Here is an 18,531-nt window from a genome sequence, read left to right on the forward strand (position 1 = left end):
GCCCGCTGCTCCCCTCAGCAGTGTACTTCATAGATCTGCCTGATCTGCTCCCCACTCTGTCTCTGGTGAATCCTCTCACCACCCCTGCACTTCTGGCCTGTACCCCAGTTCTATATACATAATAAATAAATTAGAAAAAAATATTTACTTTTAAGAGCATAGCTCTTCAGAGTTCGTGAAGCTGTTTAAAGTGATCTAGATACAGAAAGAAAGTAGACTGAAAGGGAAATAAGACTGATGTTTTGGAGGAGACATTGCAATAGACCAATGAGCAATAGCTATGTACTAGACCAGGGCAGCAACCTGTAAACTAATTACCTACTTTCAGAGCAACATACTTGTAAAATAATTATCATGACTATCCTATCACGAATGGAAGGAAACTAAGACTTAAAGAAATTAACTATGTTCCCAAAATGATTACATACCTAACACATGGCATAAAATTGCACCATTAGAAAGTTTTTCCCTTGCCCAAGTCCATGCTGCTGGCATTGTGGCTGTACTGGTTTAGGCAGTCTGGTTGTCAAACATGAGTGCTCCCTGGAATTACCAGGGGGGCTTCTTAAAACTCTGCTTTTGAGACCGTGCCCCTTGAGTTTTGATTATGGAGATAAGTGGGACCCAAAAATTTACATGTCCAATTAGTTCACAGGTAGATAACACAATACATTGGGGAAGGAATACCACTTTGAGTACCACTGAGGTGGAGTAACAAAACAAAAATAACAAAAAACAATTCCAAAAGGTGATGGTGGGTAAGATACATTTATATATATTTTTTATGTCACATTACGGGCTGCTATGCTGTCAGATTTTGCCAGAAGGCAGGTTCCTTCCAGTTCTGTAGCTCTGCCATTCCCCAGGGCACTGTCCTCCTGGACTGACGGAAGCCAGTGCTCACTCACACTGCAGCTCTGCAGAGGGAGAGGGACACCCAGAGGGAGCCTGTTCCTCCTCCTGGAGCAGCGCTCAAGCACCCTCCGCACGTACTCAGGTCACTTTGTGAAGACTGAACAGCACGCCTCCAGCTGGCTCAGTTCTATGATGAGAGAACCGGAGAAAGACCGGGATGGGCAAAGCATAGCTCCTGCCACAGTAACACGCTACCACGAGAGTGTTGTTTGGAGAATCATCATAACTTAGCTTAACTTGTATTAAATCAATCATATGCAAAACAGCACATCAAAATATGTAATGTAAAATTATATCAAAAGATATTTTTACTTACCTAATCCTATAATCTTTAAAACAGAATCTACTTCTAATTCCTTCAAAGTTCAGTTTCTTCTTTCATAAACTCTTCCCAACCAGCTCTTGAGTCTTCACATTAAACAGATTTACTACCATTTTACATGGATATACATACATACATTTACTAGCATTATCATACATTTACTAGCATTACGTATACATGAGCTATATGTACATGTATCTACTTACATATACACTGAATTCAGTTAAGCTTCAAATTTTTCTAACCTGATTGTAGATTTACTTTCCAACCTGGAAATATTCAGCCTATTTAGCACAAAAGCTCTCTCTGCTGTGATTCCAGCATCTCCACCTCAGCCCCAGACATCTTTTTACCTCAGCCAGTCTGACCACCCTCTGACACCTCAGGTCAGCAACCCTGACATTCCAAAGGGCCCCATAACATTTGTACTACACTCTACAGTGTATCGACCATAACCTGTATTTTCACCTCCATAAAAAAAATAATAATAATAATACAGAATTCCTTTGCTAAGCCTGTCTTAGCTGTTGTGGAAGCTTCCGTAAGTTTGCCAACAAAAGTGTAGACTGTTTTCTGTGTTACCCTGAAGATGCTTCAAAAGATTCAGTTCGGTCACAAACTCAGGTACTAACCTGTGATGCGTGATGGGAGGAAGGGCCAGCATTAGCCAGCTTCACAAACCACTAAAAATGTGCCATCAGTGTGATATCTTTAAGTTGGAGCCAAGACCACATTGAAACCCTGCACACGTAGCAGGCACTGCTGGGCGATGGCTTCCATGGAGCCATGTCTGCCACCCCAAATCCCTGTATTTATTGATCAAGGTGCTGCTCTCAAAAAATAATAAATCAAAAGAAAAACCAAGACCAAAAGCTCCTTCTGGAACAAAAAGCTACAAGTACAGTAGTAAAAAGTCCTGCCATCGCCAGATGAGATGTGACTTTCTGAGGGAAGTGGATAATTTGTACGTGATGGCGAATCGTTAAAAGTGAACCAGATGATTAAACTTAATGGAACAGCCACATTAAACTGAAATTAGTAAAAACATGCCTTGGGCTGCTGGCAACCTTTTATTTGTTGTTGTTTAACGTCTGCCTTTTACAGTGGCCATGATGAATGACATCACAAAAGAAAAAAATCCAATTAAAATCTAAGTGCTCAATAAACCCCTAATGTCTGGTTGTCACCATCGCTTTCCCTAGCACTGACGTCTATGTTCCTCCTCTTCCCCAAGAAGAGAGGAAAGAACTGGCCCCAGGGGAGCTGAAGGGAGGGAAGGCAAGTGGGGAAAGACGACAAAAAGGCTTCTGGAGGTTTGTTGCTCTGTGCACTTTGTCACAGGCAGACGCTGCACTTCACGGGGGAGAAGGCTAAATTGTTTTATTATCTGACAATGCCTGAGTGAAGAGATACATTTCTGCCCTAGTTTTCCAATACTGATAAATCACAATTAGGATGGGCACCACCAACCTGCTCATACTCAGAGTTGGTATCTCCATCGCCCTTTTATTCTGTCTCGGGTGTTTGCTCTATAAGTCATCAAAATGGTCTCTCTTGACAGCTAAAAATAAGTTTTTGATTACTTGCACCTGAATAAATCTTGTGACCAGATGTGGTCTTCACCTACTAAGTGTGCAACAATTACATATTGAAAGTGAGGAAGGAACTCACCAAGGGGAGTCTATAATCTAGTGGAATACAGAATATAACAAATCACATGGAAAGACAGCAATAGCCACTCAGTAGAGGCCTACTGGCTTCTGGTAACAGATTTTACCTCCAAGATATCGGGTGTAATTGGGTTTCCAAAGTCCCCAAAACAAAGTTTTCAAAGTCAAAATAAGAGCATACTGAGGAAGCTAAAATGGCAGAAAGAAGCAATTACTCTAAGTTACTTGGAAAAATTCTTGAAATTTCTCAGACCCAATAATAACAGCATCTTAAATCTGGAAGAAGCTTTGCATTTTATGAAACACGTATTGTGCTTTTACCCTGCATTTTACACAGGGTTGTAGGTAGTAGTTAGTCTCTGGCCTTCAAACAATCTGGCTCTGTATCTCTCATTGTCCTCACTTTGCTGCTAAGGATCCTGGCACAGGGAGGGTAGTCGGCTCTGAGCTTACAGCTGGTGAGTGAGACAGAATGAACAGGCCCTGACTTGGGGCCCAGGCGGGGTGCGCTGAGTGGACCAGGCTGTTAGCAATGGCAGCCCTAGAGTCAGGATGCGATAAGCAGCAAAGCAGGTTTCGTTACTCATGAGTTAATGAAATAGCTTTTTAAGAGCTCTCCACGGTCATTAGGATTTGACGATGGAGACTTAAACTTTCCCCAGTGGCTCTTCCTGTGTAATCATGGTTTCAATGTTTTCTGAGCAGATCATATTACACAAATCATGGAATGCTCTTGTTTGACGTTTTTTATTGCATTTGTCTCACTTCTAAGCAATTCCTTCCCTTGTCCCATTTATCTTCTATTATTTCTGCCAAATTGCTTTCAAGACTACTAATTGTGTGAATAATACTCTTCCTCAAACTCTGCTATTAAATAGCATTAGCCGTGTGGCACTGGACGCATTTTCCTATCTCTACAAACCAGGAGACCACACCACATCATCTATAAGGCCCCTTCTCAAGCTCAGCTCCTAATCTTCTGAATTTTGTCCATGAGCTGTGTGATTCTGGAAAGTCTAAGTAAACTGAGCCTCTGTTTTCTTGACCCTACAGTGATGGATTCAGTTAGCTCATGCTTCCTAAAGTGTGTTTCTTGGGAAAGTGTTCTAAGGGAATACGGGTCACACCCAAAAAACATTCACACTCAAAAACCATTGCAGGCCCTCCCTGGTGGTGCAGCGGGTTAAAGCACAGCATTAAGAAGCTAAAGTCACTTCCGCATGAGTTCGATCCCCGCCTGCCCCAGAGGTGACCACATGGAACGGCGGACCTCTCCTGACCTGTCCGCTGCTCCCCTCAGCAGTGGACTTCATCGATCTGCCTGTTCTGCTCCCCGCTCTGTCTCTGGTGAATCCTCTCACCCTCCACATCTCTGGCCTATACCCCAGTTCTGTATGAATAAATAAATAAATAAATAAATAAAACCATTGCATAGGAAAGTTCAAAAAAGCTAGGTTAGAAAAGTACAGTGTTGAACTGTAGGCCCTTGAGCCTTGACTATATTAATGGACAGTAGGTGACTCAAAGAAAAAGGCAGAATATGAAGTACTTCCCACATTTAGTGGATCACACTCTTCCCTTACCGTCTTGTACAAATGATCTTCTAGGGATACACTTTTCTTAGAAAGACACTTTTCTTCTAGGGATACACTTTTCTTAGGGACTTTGTTTTCAAAGTCCCTCTTGGCTCTAAGATTCTATTTTCATGATATGTGCCTGTTGTAGGCTCTTGTCCAAAAGACTAGGTCCTTTGCTCTCTAGGAGGAGCATTCAACAGAGAGCACTGAGCATAGCTGACCAAGACAAGGCTTAATTAGCAACTCACACATAAAGGAACAGGCCAGGAAGGAGAATTTAGCCTGGCTCCTTGGAGGAAGTTAGGAGGCGATTTTTAAAGGGTAGGCCCCCGAGGCACAATGGCTGGCAGCAGCAAGGTAGCTCAGGCTGGGTTGGGCAACACCAGGTGGTGCAGATGGGCCACTTTCCAACTGCATTTCTGGGCACTCAACCTTCTCCCCCCAGGAAACTGGTGAGATGATCATTAGTCAAGATGTAAACATTTGTCTAGTATGGTGCCTTGGTCAGTGTGGTAGGCCAAAGTGATTTCATCCACCTGTTCATGATTTAGTCCACTTGTTCATGATTTAGTTCACCTGTTCAAACAGGACTTGGGGCAACTCGTTCTACTGGCTTATAATTTCTTTTACCTAAACTGTCCATTTTCAGTCACCCAGTACTAGTCAAGAAGTTTACCTGATACTATTATTGTCTTGATTGTTGTAACATAGCCCATACTCTCTGTAGACGGAGTGGAAGTAAGCTAGAGGTCACAATCGTCTCACTAAAAGTAACTTGTTGATGTGTAGCTGGCACCTCTAACTGGGGTTTAAAACAGTGCTCAATTAAAAGCACTTTTTGAAAAACTGGGAATAAAATTAGTTTATCTAAAGATTATGAGATGCCATCTAACATTTGCTGGGGTGGGAAATGAGAACTAAAGAAACAGCAAGAATTCAACTTGGTAAAATAATCTGGGATTATTCCCCAAATAACAGAACACGGGCTAGTTTTCCCAAGTTAAATCCTCCTCTTCCATTTCAATGATATCTTCAAATTCACTTAACACCCAGGCCCTTATCACCCACAGTTATTCCTATCAGAGCCCCTCCTTGATTAATTTCAAAAGCAAGGAACGAACTAGAGCACCCCCTTACCTCATACAAAAGTAGAGCATTGCTATGATGTTGAAATGCCATAAAATGACGCAATTACCGTATTATACACGGAAATTTTTGAGTATCCCGAGACCCAAAAAAACCACCTACTAAATGACACCAAATACCACATAAAAAATAAAATAGCAATAACATACAGTAAAAGCAGTATGATAGGATAAATATACAACCTATAAAAAGCAGAAACAATGTTCCTTGTAGTTTCACTCACCAGAATGGTGAAGACAGGGAGCCCGTGCAGGGCAGCGAGGTGCTGGTGGAGGTGTGTTAGGCTGGGCCCGGGGGAGGAACGGGCAGACGGCTGGGTCACATCCCCTCTGCTCTGAATCCACCCGGTCAGGCCTCCCCACACATAGGTCAAAGTTTGTCATCTACTGGGGGCCAATGTGCTGGACACGGCGGAAGGTTTGGCTGCCTGGCCTCACACATTCTTCTATCCTACAATTCGTGGTGGCGCACAAAACAGCCTGCCAACCGCCCCAAGCCTAAATGTCTTTCAAGATGAAAGGCTTGCTTTTCGCCATCCCTGCAGGCCACGGGCGGTCGCTCAGGTCTCACGCTAGCGCCTCCTGGGCAGGTCCTGAACAACCTCACTTTACGGCTGCTTGGCTTTCGTGTTCATTTCCGCTCTCCCAGCGTTACACAAAAGGGGACACTCTATGAGCAATCTTGGCGGTTCTGGTTTCGGGAAGACACACCTTGCTACAGGACACAAAATAAATAGAGATAAAGCTCAGAGATTCAGTCCCATTGCCCTGGATGCCGAAAGGCGGGCAGTGTCCACCCGGGAACAACCAGCCTTGGTGACCCATCCTCCGCGCGCAAGCGCGGCCTGCCATAAACTCACACTGAACACTGACCTGAACTCCCGGTGACTTGCGGCTTGTGTCATAAAATGAAAGTCTCCACAGGTGACTTCTGAAAGCACTCTGATTTTAGGCCGGCTTTTGTTAGCAGAGCCTGGTCTATATAGTAGATAAAAATGTGACGCTTAAAGTTCTTCTCCAAGTGACCTGGTAAATTATCTAGCCAGAGGGCTTTATGGGCACACTTAAGGTGTTTCTCAAATGCATCGAATTGAATTGTAAATAAGTTAATAAGCATCACATATTCTAACAAAAAAAAAAAAAAAAAGACTAAACGCCAGCATAATGGACTCATGGACGCTGGCTAACTTCTCTGAGATGATTCCCCGTGAAGGTAGAGTGTGAAGGCAGGTTGTACCCAGGTGTTCTGATTCAAAAGCCAAAATCCTTTTCTACATAATATATTACATCTCTAGTATGTCTTAATGTCTCACATAAAGGTGAGGAAGAGAATGTAGAGAACCTGAAAACTATAGTGAAAATAGGAAAATGATGACAATAATTTTACTCCATCCAGGTTAATTTACCCTTGGGCATCTTGCTATTGCTCTGACCTTTCATTTTCCTTTCTTCAAAAGAAGGATTCCTGGATTTTCTCCAAGCTCTGCTCCAGTTCTGAAATTGTTTGTGATTATAAGTGTTCATTAATGAGTGGCATTTACTAGTGAGAATTTAAGTAGATACTTAAAGGAAAAATACCTGCATCCCTTAGAAGAGTGAATGAAAGTTAGCACAGCGTGCATCATAAAAACAAAACCAGTTTAGGATCACATGCTTGACTTTTATTTTCTTTAATTTTTTTTTTCTATACTAGTTACATTCAGACCAGGATAGAGGAGATGGATCACTTAAATATATCCTTTCAGGAGATGGAGCAGGAGATCTCTTCATTATCAATGAAAACACAGGGGACATACAGGCCACCAAGAGACTGGACAGGGAAGAAAAACCCGTCTACATTCTCCGAGCTCAAGCTATAAACAGAAGGACAGGGAGACCCGTGGAGCCTGAGTCTGAATTCATCATCAAGATTCATGACATCAACGACAACGAACCAATATTCACCAAGGAGGTTTACACAGCCACGGTTCCCGAAATGTCTGAAGTGGGTGAGTGAGGTGTGGTTTCACCACAGCATCTCCCCTGCTGCATCAATTACATGTCCTATGACTGACACATACAGAATTGAATGGATTTAGATGCAGGATTCTAAAAGTATCCTATTTCAAACAATCCATTTATGACCTTTTGGGAAGTGCGCCTTTATCTCCTAATACTGCTCAAATCTTAGTACTTTTAAGAAAGTAAAAATACTGTGAAGGTGTGAAAGCAGGCAAGGGAGAGTGGAGGAAGGAAGGAGACCATTTCGGGTACTTCTCCACTAACTCCTGTTTCCCTACCAGAACGGTAGCAGTCCTCCATATTTCTCTTGGCTCACATTGGTATTGGGCTCGGGAAAGAATCACCCAATGGACTGAATTTACTGTCCAGAATCCTGAGTAATGACAATCGATTTAAGTAACTGCATATTTGGGAACGAGACCTAAAGAAAACCTTTTTATTTAATTCATTTAAAAAATATGTAGATAATATGCAGGGTAAGTTCTTTACTAACTGGTGGAAATTAAAGGACTTTCCTAATATTAATATGGTAAATTATATTTCATGCACAACTCTCCTCCCAATTTTAAAGGTAATGTGTATACATTTAATTTGTTTAGATTGAGAGAATGTAAATACAATTTCAGTTAAGAGAACAACTCCAGGCCCTCCCTGGTGGTGCAGGGTTAAAGTGCAGCACTATGAAGCTATCTGCAGCCACTGCAGCACGAGTTCTATCCTAGCCAGGGAGCTGACCCACATGGCGTGTCAGACCTCTCCTGTCTCATCCACTGCTCCCCTCAGCAGTGTATTTCAGTCGATCTGCCTGTTCTGCTCCCCACTCTGTCTCTGGTGGATCCTCTCACACATTTCCCACCTCTGGCCTGTACCTTAGTTCTTATATACATAAGTAAATAAATAAATCTTTTTTATTTTTTAAGAAAGAAAACAACTACAGTCTTCACTCTTAGCCACATTAAAATGCATCAGTGACAAATTTAAAACTATGTCAAAGGCTATTTTCATTTACAGTCTGATAAATTTTAAAAGGGTTAAGTTACATAATCTAACACTTTTTCTGTAATTCCATCAGTCAAATTTCAGTTCACAGTACTAAGACTTGAAAAATACCTAATCCATAGAAATATCTGTGAGACTTCTATATTTTTCATATGAGTATGTTGCTCGAAGATACTTTGTTTTGTTAGGAAAATTACAAAGCAAAGAGAATGGTTGAAATTCTTTTAAAGGGAAATTTCATTAGAAAAAAAAAATTTTTCCAAGTGGTAAAAGACAGGAAAAAATAATGAAAAATTCTCTGTCATCAGTAACACCCTAGGCAATAGTAGCCAGATGTGCGAACTCTCCCTACATAACCACAGGAGGTGTCACTCACCTTGGAAGCCATTATAGAATTAAATATGTATTATAAGTATGTGGGGGTAACTGGCAGTAATGTGATGTGAGGAAGAGGGGGCATTTTCTAATTTGCATACAGACAGTTACTCAAATGCATCATTATCATACATTAACACGTCTATATATAAACTTTTTTTAAAAGATTTACTTATTTATACATACAGAACTGGGGTACAGGTCAGAGGTGCGGTGTGGGGGGGGTGAGAGGATTCACCAGAGACAGAGTGGGGAGCAGAACAGGCAGATTGACTGAAGTACACTGCTAAAGGGAACAGCGGGCAGGTCAGGGGAGGTCTGCCGCGCCTTGTGGGCCACACCCCGCCCCTGCTGGGGATCGAACTTGTTCTACAGTGGCTGTGATAGCTTCATTATGCTGTGCTTTAACCCACTGCATCACAAGGGAGGGCCTGACTAAAGGTATCTTGAAGAAATTGCATAGTGTGGGACAATGGTAAGGTGTTATAAATGGTGGGGTAAGTGACAGTTGTTTTAAGTTAACTATGCATGTAGGGAAGAGACTCAAAGAAAAAGTTTTTTAAAATTCATAAACCATATGTAGATGCTATCTAAGGGATACTTTATTAATTGGTAGAAATAACATTAATATAGCCAATCAATATATTGTGCACAATTCTACTACCAATTGTAAAGGTAAAGTGTGTACCAAAAAGACCCAAGTTTGAAATTATCTCCATTAAGAAGCAGACTTGGTGTTTCTGATCCAACTAGTTCCATATCTATAAAAAATAAGTTACAGATGCAACACCTAAGAGTTCATATGAGGATAGGATGAGAATACAGACACATCGCCCTCAGTACAGTATCTGGCAACTAATAGGTATTCAAGACATAATCCCATTTTTAAAACATTCAAATGTCATATTCATGTCAGATAAGCATGTGGGTGTAAGTTGACTTCTATTTGTCCTCACTCGAAAATCACAGGATACTCTCATTCTCCCCAGCTCCCTTGACAGAGTATAAGGATGGGTGTTTTGTTTCATACATCAGCACGCTATAACCAGAGCATCCAGTTCTAACACAATGCAATATATTTGTTCAATAAATGGAATTGGTTAGATAATACAAAATAAGATAAACATTCTAATATTCTGTAAATGTAACTTCTGGGTCTTTTTCATGGACAGAACTCTAACGGACACATATTGTTCATCTGATATGAATATCAAATCAGTCATAAAATGGTCTTAGTCAGAGGGTCTCACTTTTTAGAAGTTAAAGACTCCTTGAAAATCCTTCCCTCTCTCTGGGGAAGCATACACGTAGGGATAGTCATTGCAATTTGCATGGAAGTTAAAGATACTTTGAAAGTTACTAAATGACTGTGATCCCTACAGTAAGAATGCTAATCTAAAATGTCATTTAATTATAATCATCACTTGGAATTACAGATTCCAGATGTGAATGCTGGAATTAACTCTTTTTTCAAGCCCAAACTACCCTGTTTAAGGTTCCAGATCTTTCAACCTCTTGTAATTAATCAAATAGATGTATTGTTTAGAATGCTTTTATTTGCAAGTAACAGAAAAGCCAATTCAAACCAGTTCAAACAATAAAAGCATTTAGCAGTCACATTACATAAGAGGTCTTTGGACATGGTTTGATGTGGATTCAGCTATTTCTCTGTAATTTTCTATCCTATTCAGTTTGCCCTCAGGCTAACATCTCCACAGTCACAAAATAGCTACCATATCCGCAGGTTCCACATGAGCTCATTACAGAGCAGGAGAAGAAACTTCTCATGTTCAAAATTTCCAGCAAAATCATGAGGGGCCCCCTAAATGGACAACCCCTGTGGACAAAGTAATGCAAGATGCTGACTGACTTAGGCCTGGAGAGCTCGAAGGACTCGGTGCAACAAGAATCCCATCAAATCTCATTTTTGGAGATGGGTTGAAATCAGTTCCACCCAAAGTCATCATCATTCCCACCTTCTCTTTGACCCAAACCTTCCACTGTCTGTAAATGCTGGTCACGTTCCAAGGCCACTTGGATTCCCAGAATCCTACTCAAGTCCTCTGCTCCCTTGCCACAACAGTGTTCTATAGAAGTAAAATTGTGCTTTTCTTTAGGGTGTGTATCGAGGATGCCTGATAAACCCTTAATTGATTTTCAATTCATGTTTGTGTCTTTACAGGCACATTTGTTGTCCAAGTCACTGCCACTGATGCCGATGACCCCACGTATGGGAACAGTGCCAAAGTCGTCTATAGTATCCTGCAGGGGCAGCCCTACTTTTCAGTTGAATCAGAAACAGGTTAGGATTTCCTTTGTAAGCTTCCTTCCTACCATCTATAGTTTTAATCTCAGATGATTTAGCATGTTTTTTAATAAAAACAACAGCAGGATGGCATTTTTAGATTCACCTGCCAAATACCAGTGGTATATTTGTAAGCATGACATCCAGACCATTCAAGAAATCTGGCGACGAATCTTTGGCCATCTTGTTCGTATAGGAGAGATTAAGAAAATCTGTACATTGTCTTATTTTCTCTTCCAGTTTGGGGTGAAGTTTAATGACCGACCCTTTCTAAGAGCCAGTAAGACTGTTTATGGGCTACTGTGATATCTTTTTCCAGTTATTTGGTAGAATTACATCTCTCAACCCTCTTCTAAATGTAGATATCGCTACATGATTTATTTGGGCAAACAAAAGGTGGTGTGATGCTAAGCACTTCTAGGCAGGACTGCCAGACCTGCTGCACGATCATCTCCAACTTCCATTCCTCTTGCCATAGTGATCATGGATGGAAACCAAAGTTGAGATGAGTCTCCAACCTGTACGTCTAAGTCAAGCTGAGCTTCCAGCTGACTCGCTCAGCACGGGAAGTAAAAATAAACTTTACTTATGTTAAGCCACCAAGATTTTGCATTTTTTGTTAACACATTGTCTAACCTGCCCTAACTGGTACAGCCCAAATAGTGAATTGGCTTCCTGGGATCCTTTTCTCCATATCTCCTTTTTCTGTGCTTTCTCTACAGAACTGCTTACTACAAACTTAAGGTGAATGACTTTTTAGAAAACATCATTTGGAAACTGTATACACATTTTTGCTGTCATAATAAGAGTTGAGTTCCTTTCATATAATTTTCAAGTATCCATTATTGTTGGTAGCAATCAAAACCTTTCCAGGTTGCTATATCCAGTTGAAATCGATGTGTTAAGGAGCAGTGAACTTGGAAAGAATCCCAAGGACAAAGAAAATGTTGAGTTGAAAAACAATGAGGATGAGAAATTTAGAATTATCCAACTTAAAGACAAAAGGCTAAGGTGATCTCCTCTATTTAAATAGAGAAGTGCTATTTGGAGAACAGAAAGCGGCACTTTCGCTGAAGTCGGGACTATGGGAAGAAAATTGACCTGTTGTCTGAGGTATTCTTGTTAAAAATAAAAAAAGATATTTTCAGCTTCATTAGCTGTTAAGCACTGGAATGTGCTACAGAGAAAGCTCTAAAGCCTCTCCAGTGAATTCTGAAAGAATGTTGTTAATTTAAGTATAAACCCTACACAGAGATTAAGTAAACTTTTGGAAGTTCTTTTAACTAATTATTTTCTAACTACCTAACAGGAGAGATAATAACATTGGTCACTGTTGGGACCAGTTGAGTGGATGTTCACATTAGCTTTAGAAAACTTAAATTTTCTAGGATCATACAAAATGATAATCATAAGACAACTGATGCTCGGTTTTATTAAGATCCTAGTTTTGTAAATCCTTAGCTTAGTAAATCCTCAGGCTATTCATTATGGATATTTTTGATGAGCAGCCCCTGATTCAGTAAAGTGAAACTCAAGAGTCAGTTCAAGTGTCTGACCTGGTAAGCAACTTCCTCACAGTCCACTTAAATGTCTTTTCTCTGGCAGCTACCGTAGTATATATAACATTCTACTGCATACCAAATTACATTTTGCTGTATCATCCCATGACACTATTTACATTACTTACAGTCTACACCACTGTAGGACTTGACTTGTCCTTATTTTTTATTCTCCTTGGTATTTTATTCACCTTGTAGGTGCTTTATTTAAATGTACCTACCTCATATGGTTGTAATTTCCTTATGTAGAATGGCTGTATTATTCATCTTTGTGACTTCTGCACAGTGTTTTGCATATTATGAGTGACAACCTCTGTTTTTTGCATAAACAAATGGATCCATAAGGCATTTTTCATACATCTCTTTCCACTTCTGAATTTCTTACCATAGGTATCATCAAGACTGCTTTACTCAATATGGATCGAGAAAACAGGGAGCAGTACCAAGTGGTGATTCAAGCCAAGGATATGGGCGGTCAGATGGGGGGATTATCCGGGACCACCACAGTGAACATCACATTGACTGACGTCAACGACAATCCTCCCCGCTTCCCCCAGAGTAGGAACATTTAATTGAATGAGATTTTTTTTTTTAGTGTGCTTCATAAATCTCTAACTTTAAGAATGTTTTCCATGAGTGTTGTTATTATCAAAATTATTGAACTTGGTAAGAAACAGCATTTTATTAAAAATGAAATGGCAATGCTTGCAGGTCATGAATGTGAACACTGATGTTCTGAGTTGGTAATTAGCTGAGCGATTTCTGATGCAGCTGTTGCTAAGGCAAGGCCATTGGTTTCTTTCTCCTTATTAAGGTCTACCGCAGACATAAATTTGCTTGTGCAGGACAAATGTATACAACCATGCTTCTATTTGTTAGGGAAATGTGACTTTATGTTTTGTGAATTTAATCAGGCATATAATCTCTTTAAATCCTCACAAAGCTTTGTAAGGCGAGGATTTATCCTTTTATTGTTTCTAAAAATATGACTAGAAATAACTATGTATTTAATTCGTTTGAAATCATAAATAGTTTTTTACATTATGGTTAATTAAGATATCAAAAGTCATCCCCAAAATCATTAACTCTCATGATTAGATAGGAGAGAAAAAGGAAAAACAACATTCTCAAATGCAAATTTTATGTCAAGCTAGACTCTTTCACAGAGAGTAACTCAGGTGGATACTGGGTTTTGATGTAATTTTTCTTAAAGAAATAAAATGCCTTTCTAGCCATAATCTCCTAAAAATATTTCCTCAATTCTTCCCACCAGGAGAAAATAGTTGTCCATCATTAAATAAAAATACTACTCATTAAATATTTTTCAAAAGCTAGTTAACTAATAGAGGCATCTTTTATATACACAGTACAACAGAAAATAGGATTTTTTTCCCTTCATTTTTCAAGTATTTAATCCCAGCTTAATTCAAAACCAGAAGACCTAACTGATGTTTGATTCTATGCATAGAAGGAAGGTGTTATAGGCCTAAAATTTCTCCCACAGAAAGTTGAGATGAAAATATCAGGATCACTAGCACATGGCTCTTTTCAGCATGGGCATGCCCTGGGGAAGGACAGCAAAAGATCTCCTAGAGCCTTGCTACCAACAAGGCCTTACATATCTGCTGTCCTAGACTAGCCTGCGGTCATTACAATCAAGTGCATTAGAAAAGCATCTCTACAGGAAGTCTTGCATGTTCCATCACTTCAAGGATGAGCCCAAGACCTAGTGGATTAATACTACTGAACCCATATACTTTAGTGCTGTCTACAGAACAACTGCATGGATGGTCAGGAAAACACATTGTATGAGACTACAATGGTTTCATTTTTATTAGCTTATTTTCTTCATCCTATGTGCATGCTGCTCTGGCATATCTAAATTGAAACTCACACGTAGTTGTCTTATAGCAACTTTGGAACATGAAGACAGAAGAGAAGAATATATGTAGGAAATATACTAATTAGTAATACAGATACAAGAAGAGGAAGAAACTATGCATAGGGAAAATACTATAAAAAGAAAAGAAAAATAAGAGCTTTACCTCTCAATGGATTTACTTATATCCCTACCTGAAACTAGACTACGGATGAGAGAAAAATACCTACTTAGAAACAGTCTCCAAATTGCTGTAATTTGTTTTCACCTTCAGTTATTATTAGCAATGACAGAAAGAACTCTATTTTTAAGATACATAGTAATTGACTGAAAGTCACAGCTCAGGTTACCTTCTTTTCTATTCTATGTTAGATTACGTTAACAGCAAGCTCTGAAACCTCCCGTTTCCTCCTCCTCAGTCTCTTACAGTCTCACCATAAACTCTGAATCCTATTTACAAGAGAAGAAAAGTATTCTTCATTTGAAAAGAGGCAGGTCATGAAATAAAGAAACATTCTTAACAATCATAAAAGTGAAGACTTAAGGAGAATAGGGCATAATTCATTATTTTAAGGAAAGCACACATCTGCCAATATGCATGGCACTGTCTCAAAGAACTGGTGGAAACTGGGTCTGTGTTTATGGTGCTGGAGTACACTCAGAATGGGATTTATCTCTGTCTGGCGAATAATAGGTACCTACCAATTCAAAACCCCTGAATCTTCTCCACCGGGCACACCCATTGGCAGGATCAAAGCCAGCGATGCAGATGTGGGAGAAAATGCTGAAATTGAGTACAGCATCACAGAGGGAGAGGGGCTGGACATGTTTGATGTCATCACCGACCAGGAAACCCAGGAAGGAATTATAACTGTCAAAAAGGTAACGCCACTTGTGAAATGCTGTACAAATGAACTCATTTTCTCTCCTCTGACTCGCAAGGGGCAATTACATCTCCTGTGGACATTCCTCTAGACTCTTTTTGTACAAATTATTTTTTTATTTATTTATTCATATAGAATTGGGGTACAGGCCAGAGATGCGGCGGGTGAGAGGATTCACCAGAGACAGAGCGGGGAGCAGAACAGGCAGATTGATGAAGTCCACTGCTGAGGGGAGCAGCGGGCGGGTCAGGAGAGGTCTGCCACGCCATGTGGTCACCTCCTGGGCAGGCGGGAATCGAACTCATGCTGAAGTGGCTTAAGCTTCTCAGTGCTGTGCTTTAACCCGCTGCGCCACCAGGGAGGGCCTGTACAAATTATTTTTTAAAACATTAAGCCTAATTACACTGAGATCTCTTTGGTTGGCTACCAGGGGTCCTAAATAAATCTTATGCATTCACTAATTCTGTATTTTCAGTAAAGGTTTATTAAGAACTTCCTAAGAAAATAGAAAATATAATGCTATACATAAGAGCACATAAAATAAGTAATGTAAATGAACAATAAATATAAAAAGTGCCAGACAGTGTTTGATCGGGATACAATTTTATATTCAATAGACTAATTCTGCTTTGATAAACCCCCAGTGTGCTTAGGGGGGAAAGACACATGGAAGCAAATAAAGAAATGTACCTAACAGCAAATCCTGATACACATTTTGAAGGAAAAGAACAATGCAAGCAGATGACCTGAACTAAAAAATATAGGAAGACCATGAAAGTAAATTCAATAATACAAATTTCCTGTGATGTCTTTAGCTACCTTCTGGAATACAGTAATAATGCCTTCTTGATATTCTGAATTCCTGTTTTCCCCTACATGTTTCACTGACTCCCTTCCCCATATTACCTAGCACCACAGAGCAGGACACAATAGTGTGGCAAAAATGAAAAACCAAACATGGTACTTCAAAGCTAAATATAATATCAATTTTGATTGTAATTTGTTAAGGATTTGCTAATTTATGCACACCAAAAGAAAGGGGTACAGGCCACAAGTGGGAGTGGGGTGAGAGGCTTCACCAGAGACAGAGTGGGGATCAGAACAGGCAGATTGACAAAGTACACTGCTGAGGGGAGCAGCAGGCAGATCAGGAGAGGTCTGACACACCATCTGGGTCACTCCCCTGGCCAGGGATCGAATTCATGTGGTAGTGGCTTCATAGTGCTCTGCTTTAACCCACTGAACCACTAGATAGGGTTGTATTTTTTAACGATCTCATTTTTATCATGTGTGTTGTATTTCCTTTGTCTTTGAGACACTGTTATGTTGCTGATAAATATAAACATAAGGGATGTAAATGACAAGAAATCTTTTTCCTTTTAAGGCTTGGGTTGCATGTCTTAATCTCTGGAAGCACAATAAAGCATGTTTAAGTGACACTCAGACCAGTGTTTTATATGATAACACAATTAGGAAACCCATTACTGTGCATTAACCTTTTTAATTTTCTTGGTGCCTTATCAGATTCAAACTGAAATCTAGCCTAGCCGACTAAATCACATTCACTAACATCTTGATTAATTGTGCTTCGAGTGAGTCTTGTCATATTATCATCCAAAACTAAAAGTCAGCGAAGAGCTTTTAGGTTCACTCTGGCTCCAGAAGCAGAGGTACTTTTCCTAAAAAGCGCTGATAAAAATGATCATTACTTTCTTTGGCAAGTCACTAGCCCAATGACCTTATCAGATCATTTGGAATATTTTATCATCCCACAAGAAAAGAAATATAGTTTTTCAAGCTGCTTTACCTGAATGAGGAAGAAAAGACCATAATGCAAGTTGTGGTTCTCAATTCCCACTCAGCAGTGGAATTGTTAGTGGGCTAAGGGAGGATCTATAAAGTGTAGATTTCTACCTTAGCTTAATGGTCCAAGGGGGAACCCAAATATAGGCAAATTTTAAACATTTAGTGCTCAATTAAAACCAGATGTGGGCCCTCCCTGGTGGCGCAGTGGGCTAAAGTGCAGCCCTGAGAAGCTAAAGCCACTTCCGCATGAGTTCGATTCCCACCTGCCCCGGAGGTGACCACATGGCGCGGCAGACCTCTCCTGACCCGCCCGCTGCTCCCCTCAGCAGTGTACTTCGTAGAACTGCCTGTTCTGCTCCCCACTCTGTCTCTAGTGAAGCCTCTCGCCGCCCCTGAGCCTCGGGCCTGTACCCCAGTTCTGTATGCACAAATAAATAAATCTTTATTTAAAAAAAAAAACCCAGATGTGACAAAAGCTAGTAGAGAATAATTGACTACATATTTGCCATCTCCCCCCTGGCATAATCCTTTCTAGTCAAATGTAAGGATTTACTGTTAAGGGGTCTGGAACAGAACCTGACTTTCATGTTCTTTCCTGCCCATTTAACCTTAGAGTCCACTCCCATTTTGAAAGCAACAGCAGGCTTGGTTTGAGCCCAAACTTTAGCAAGATCATGTGCCATCCGAACTCCCTGCCTTTGTCCAACATCACACTATCAATACGGTCACGTTCACCCATGGGGATTTACACGAAAAGTAGTTCATATCTTGGCTTTCTATGCTTTAGCTGCTTTAAATTCATCGCTCCTTTCTCCTCCCTTAAGCTCCTAGATTTTGAAAAGAAGAAAGTATACACCCTCAAAGTAGAAGCCTCCAACCCTCACATTGAACCCCGTTTTCTCTACCTGGGGCCATTCAAAGATTCTGCCACAGTGAGAATCATGGTGGAGGATGTCGATGAGCCCCCCATCTTCAGCAAACTGGCCTACGTCCTACAAATAAGAGAAGACGCTCAGATAAACACAACCATAGGCTCCGTCACAGCCCAAGACCCAGATGCCGCCAGGAATCCTGTCAAGTAAGCATACTCTGCC

The 18,531-nt window shown here is 40.4% G+C and overlaps 1 protein-coding gene across 1 annotated transcript in view; it reads left to right on the forward strand.

Moving 5' to 3' along the window:
* Positions 1-18,531, forward strand: part of CDH6 (cadherin 6, type 2, K-cadherin (fetal kidney)) — a 55,770-nt gene that overhangs the window by 20,924 nt on the left and 16,315 nt on the right. The window contains exons 2-6 of the mRNA XM_012721676.1: positions 7,323-7,617; positions 11,187-11,306; positions 13,259-13,426; positions 15,442-15,629; positions 18,262-18,515. Of these exons, the coding sequence (XP_012577130.1) occupies positions 7,323-7,617; positions 11,187-11,306; positions 13,259-13,426; positions 15,442-15,629; positions 18,262-18,515 (1,025 nt within the window). The remainder of the gene's footprint in view (positions 1-7,322; positions 7,618-11,186; positions 11,307-13,258; positions 13,427-15,441; positions 15,630-18,261; positions 18,516-18,531) is intronic.

The sequence above is a fragment of the Condylura cristata genome, unplaced genomic scaffold (genome assembly GCF_000260355.1).
Source record: "Condylura cristata isolate star-nosed mole 26May11 unplaced genomic scaffold, ConCri1.0 scaffold00007, whole genome shotgun sequence".
NCBI lineage: Eukaryota > Metazoa > Chordata > Mammalia > Eulipotyphla > Talpidae > Condylura > Condylura cristata.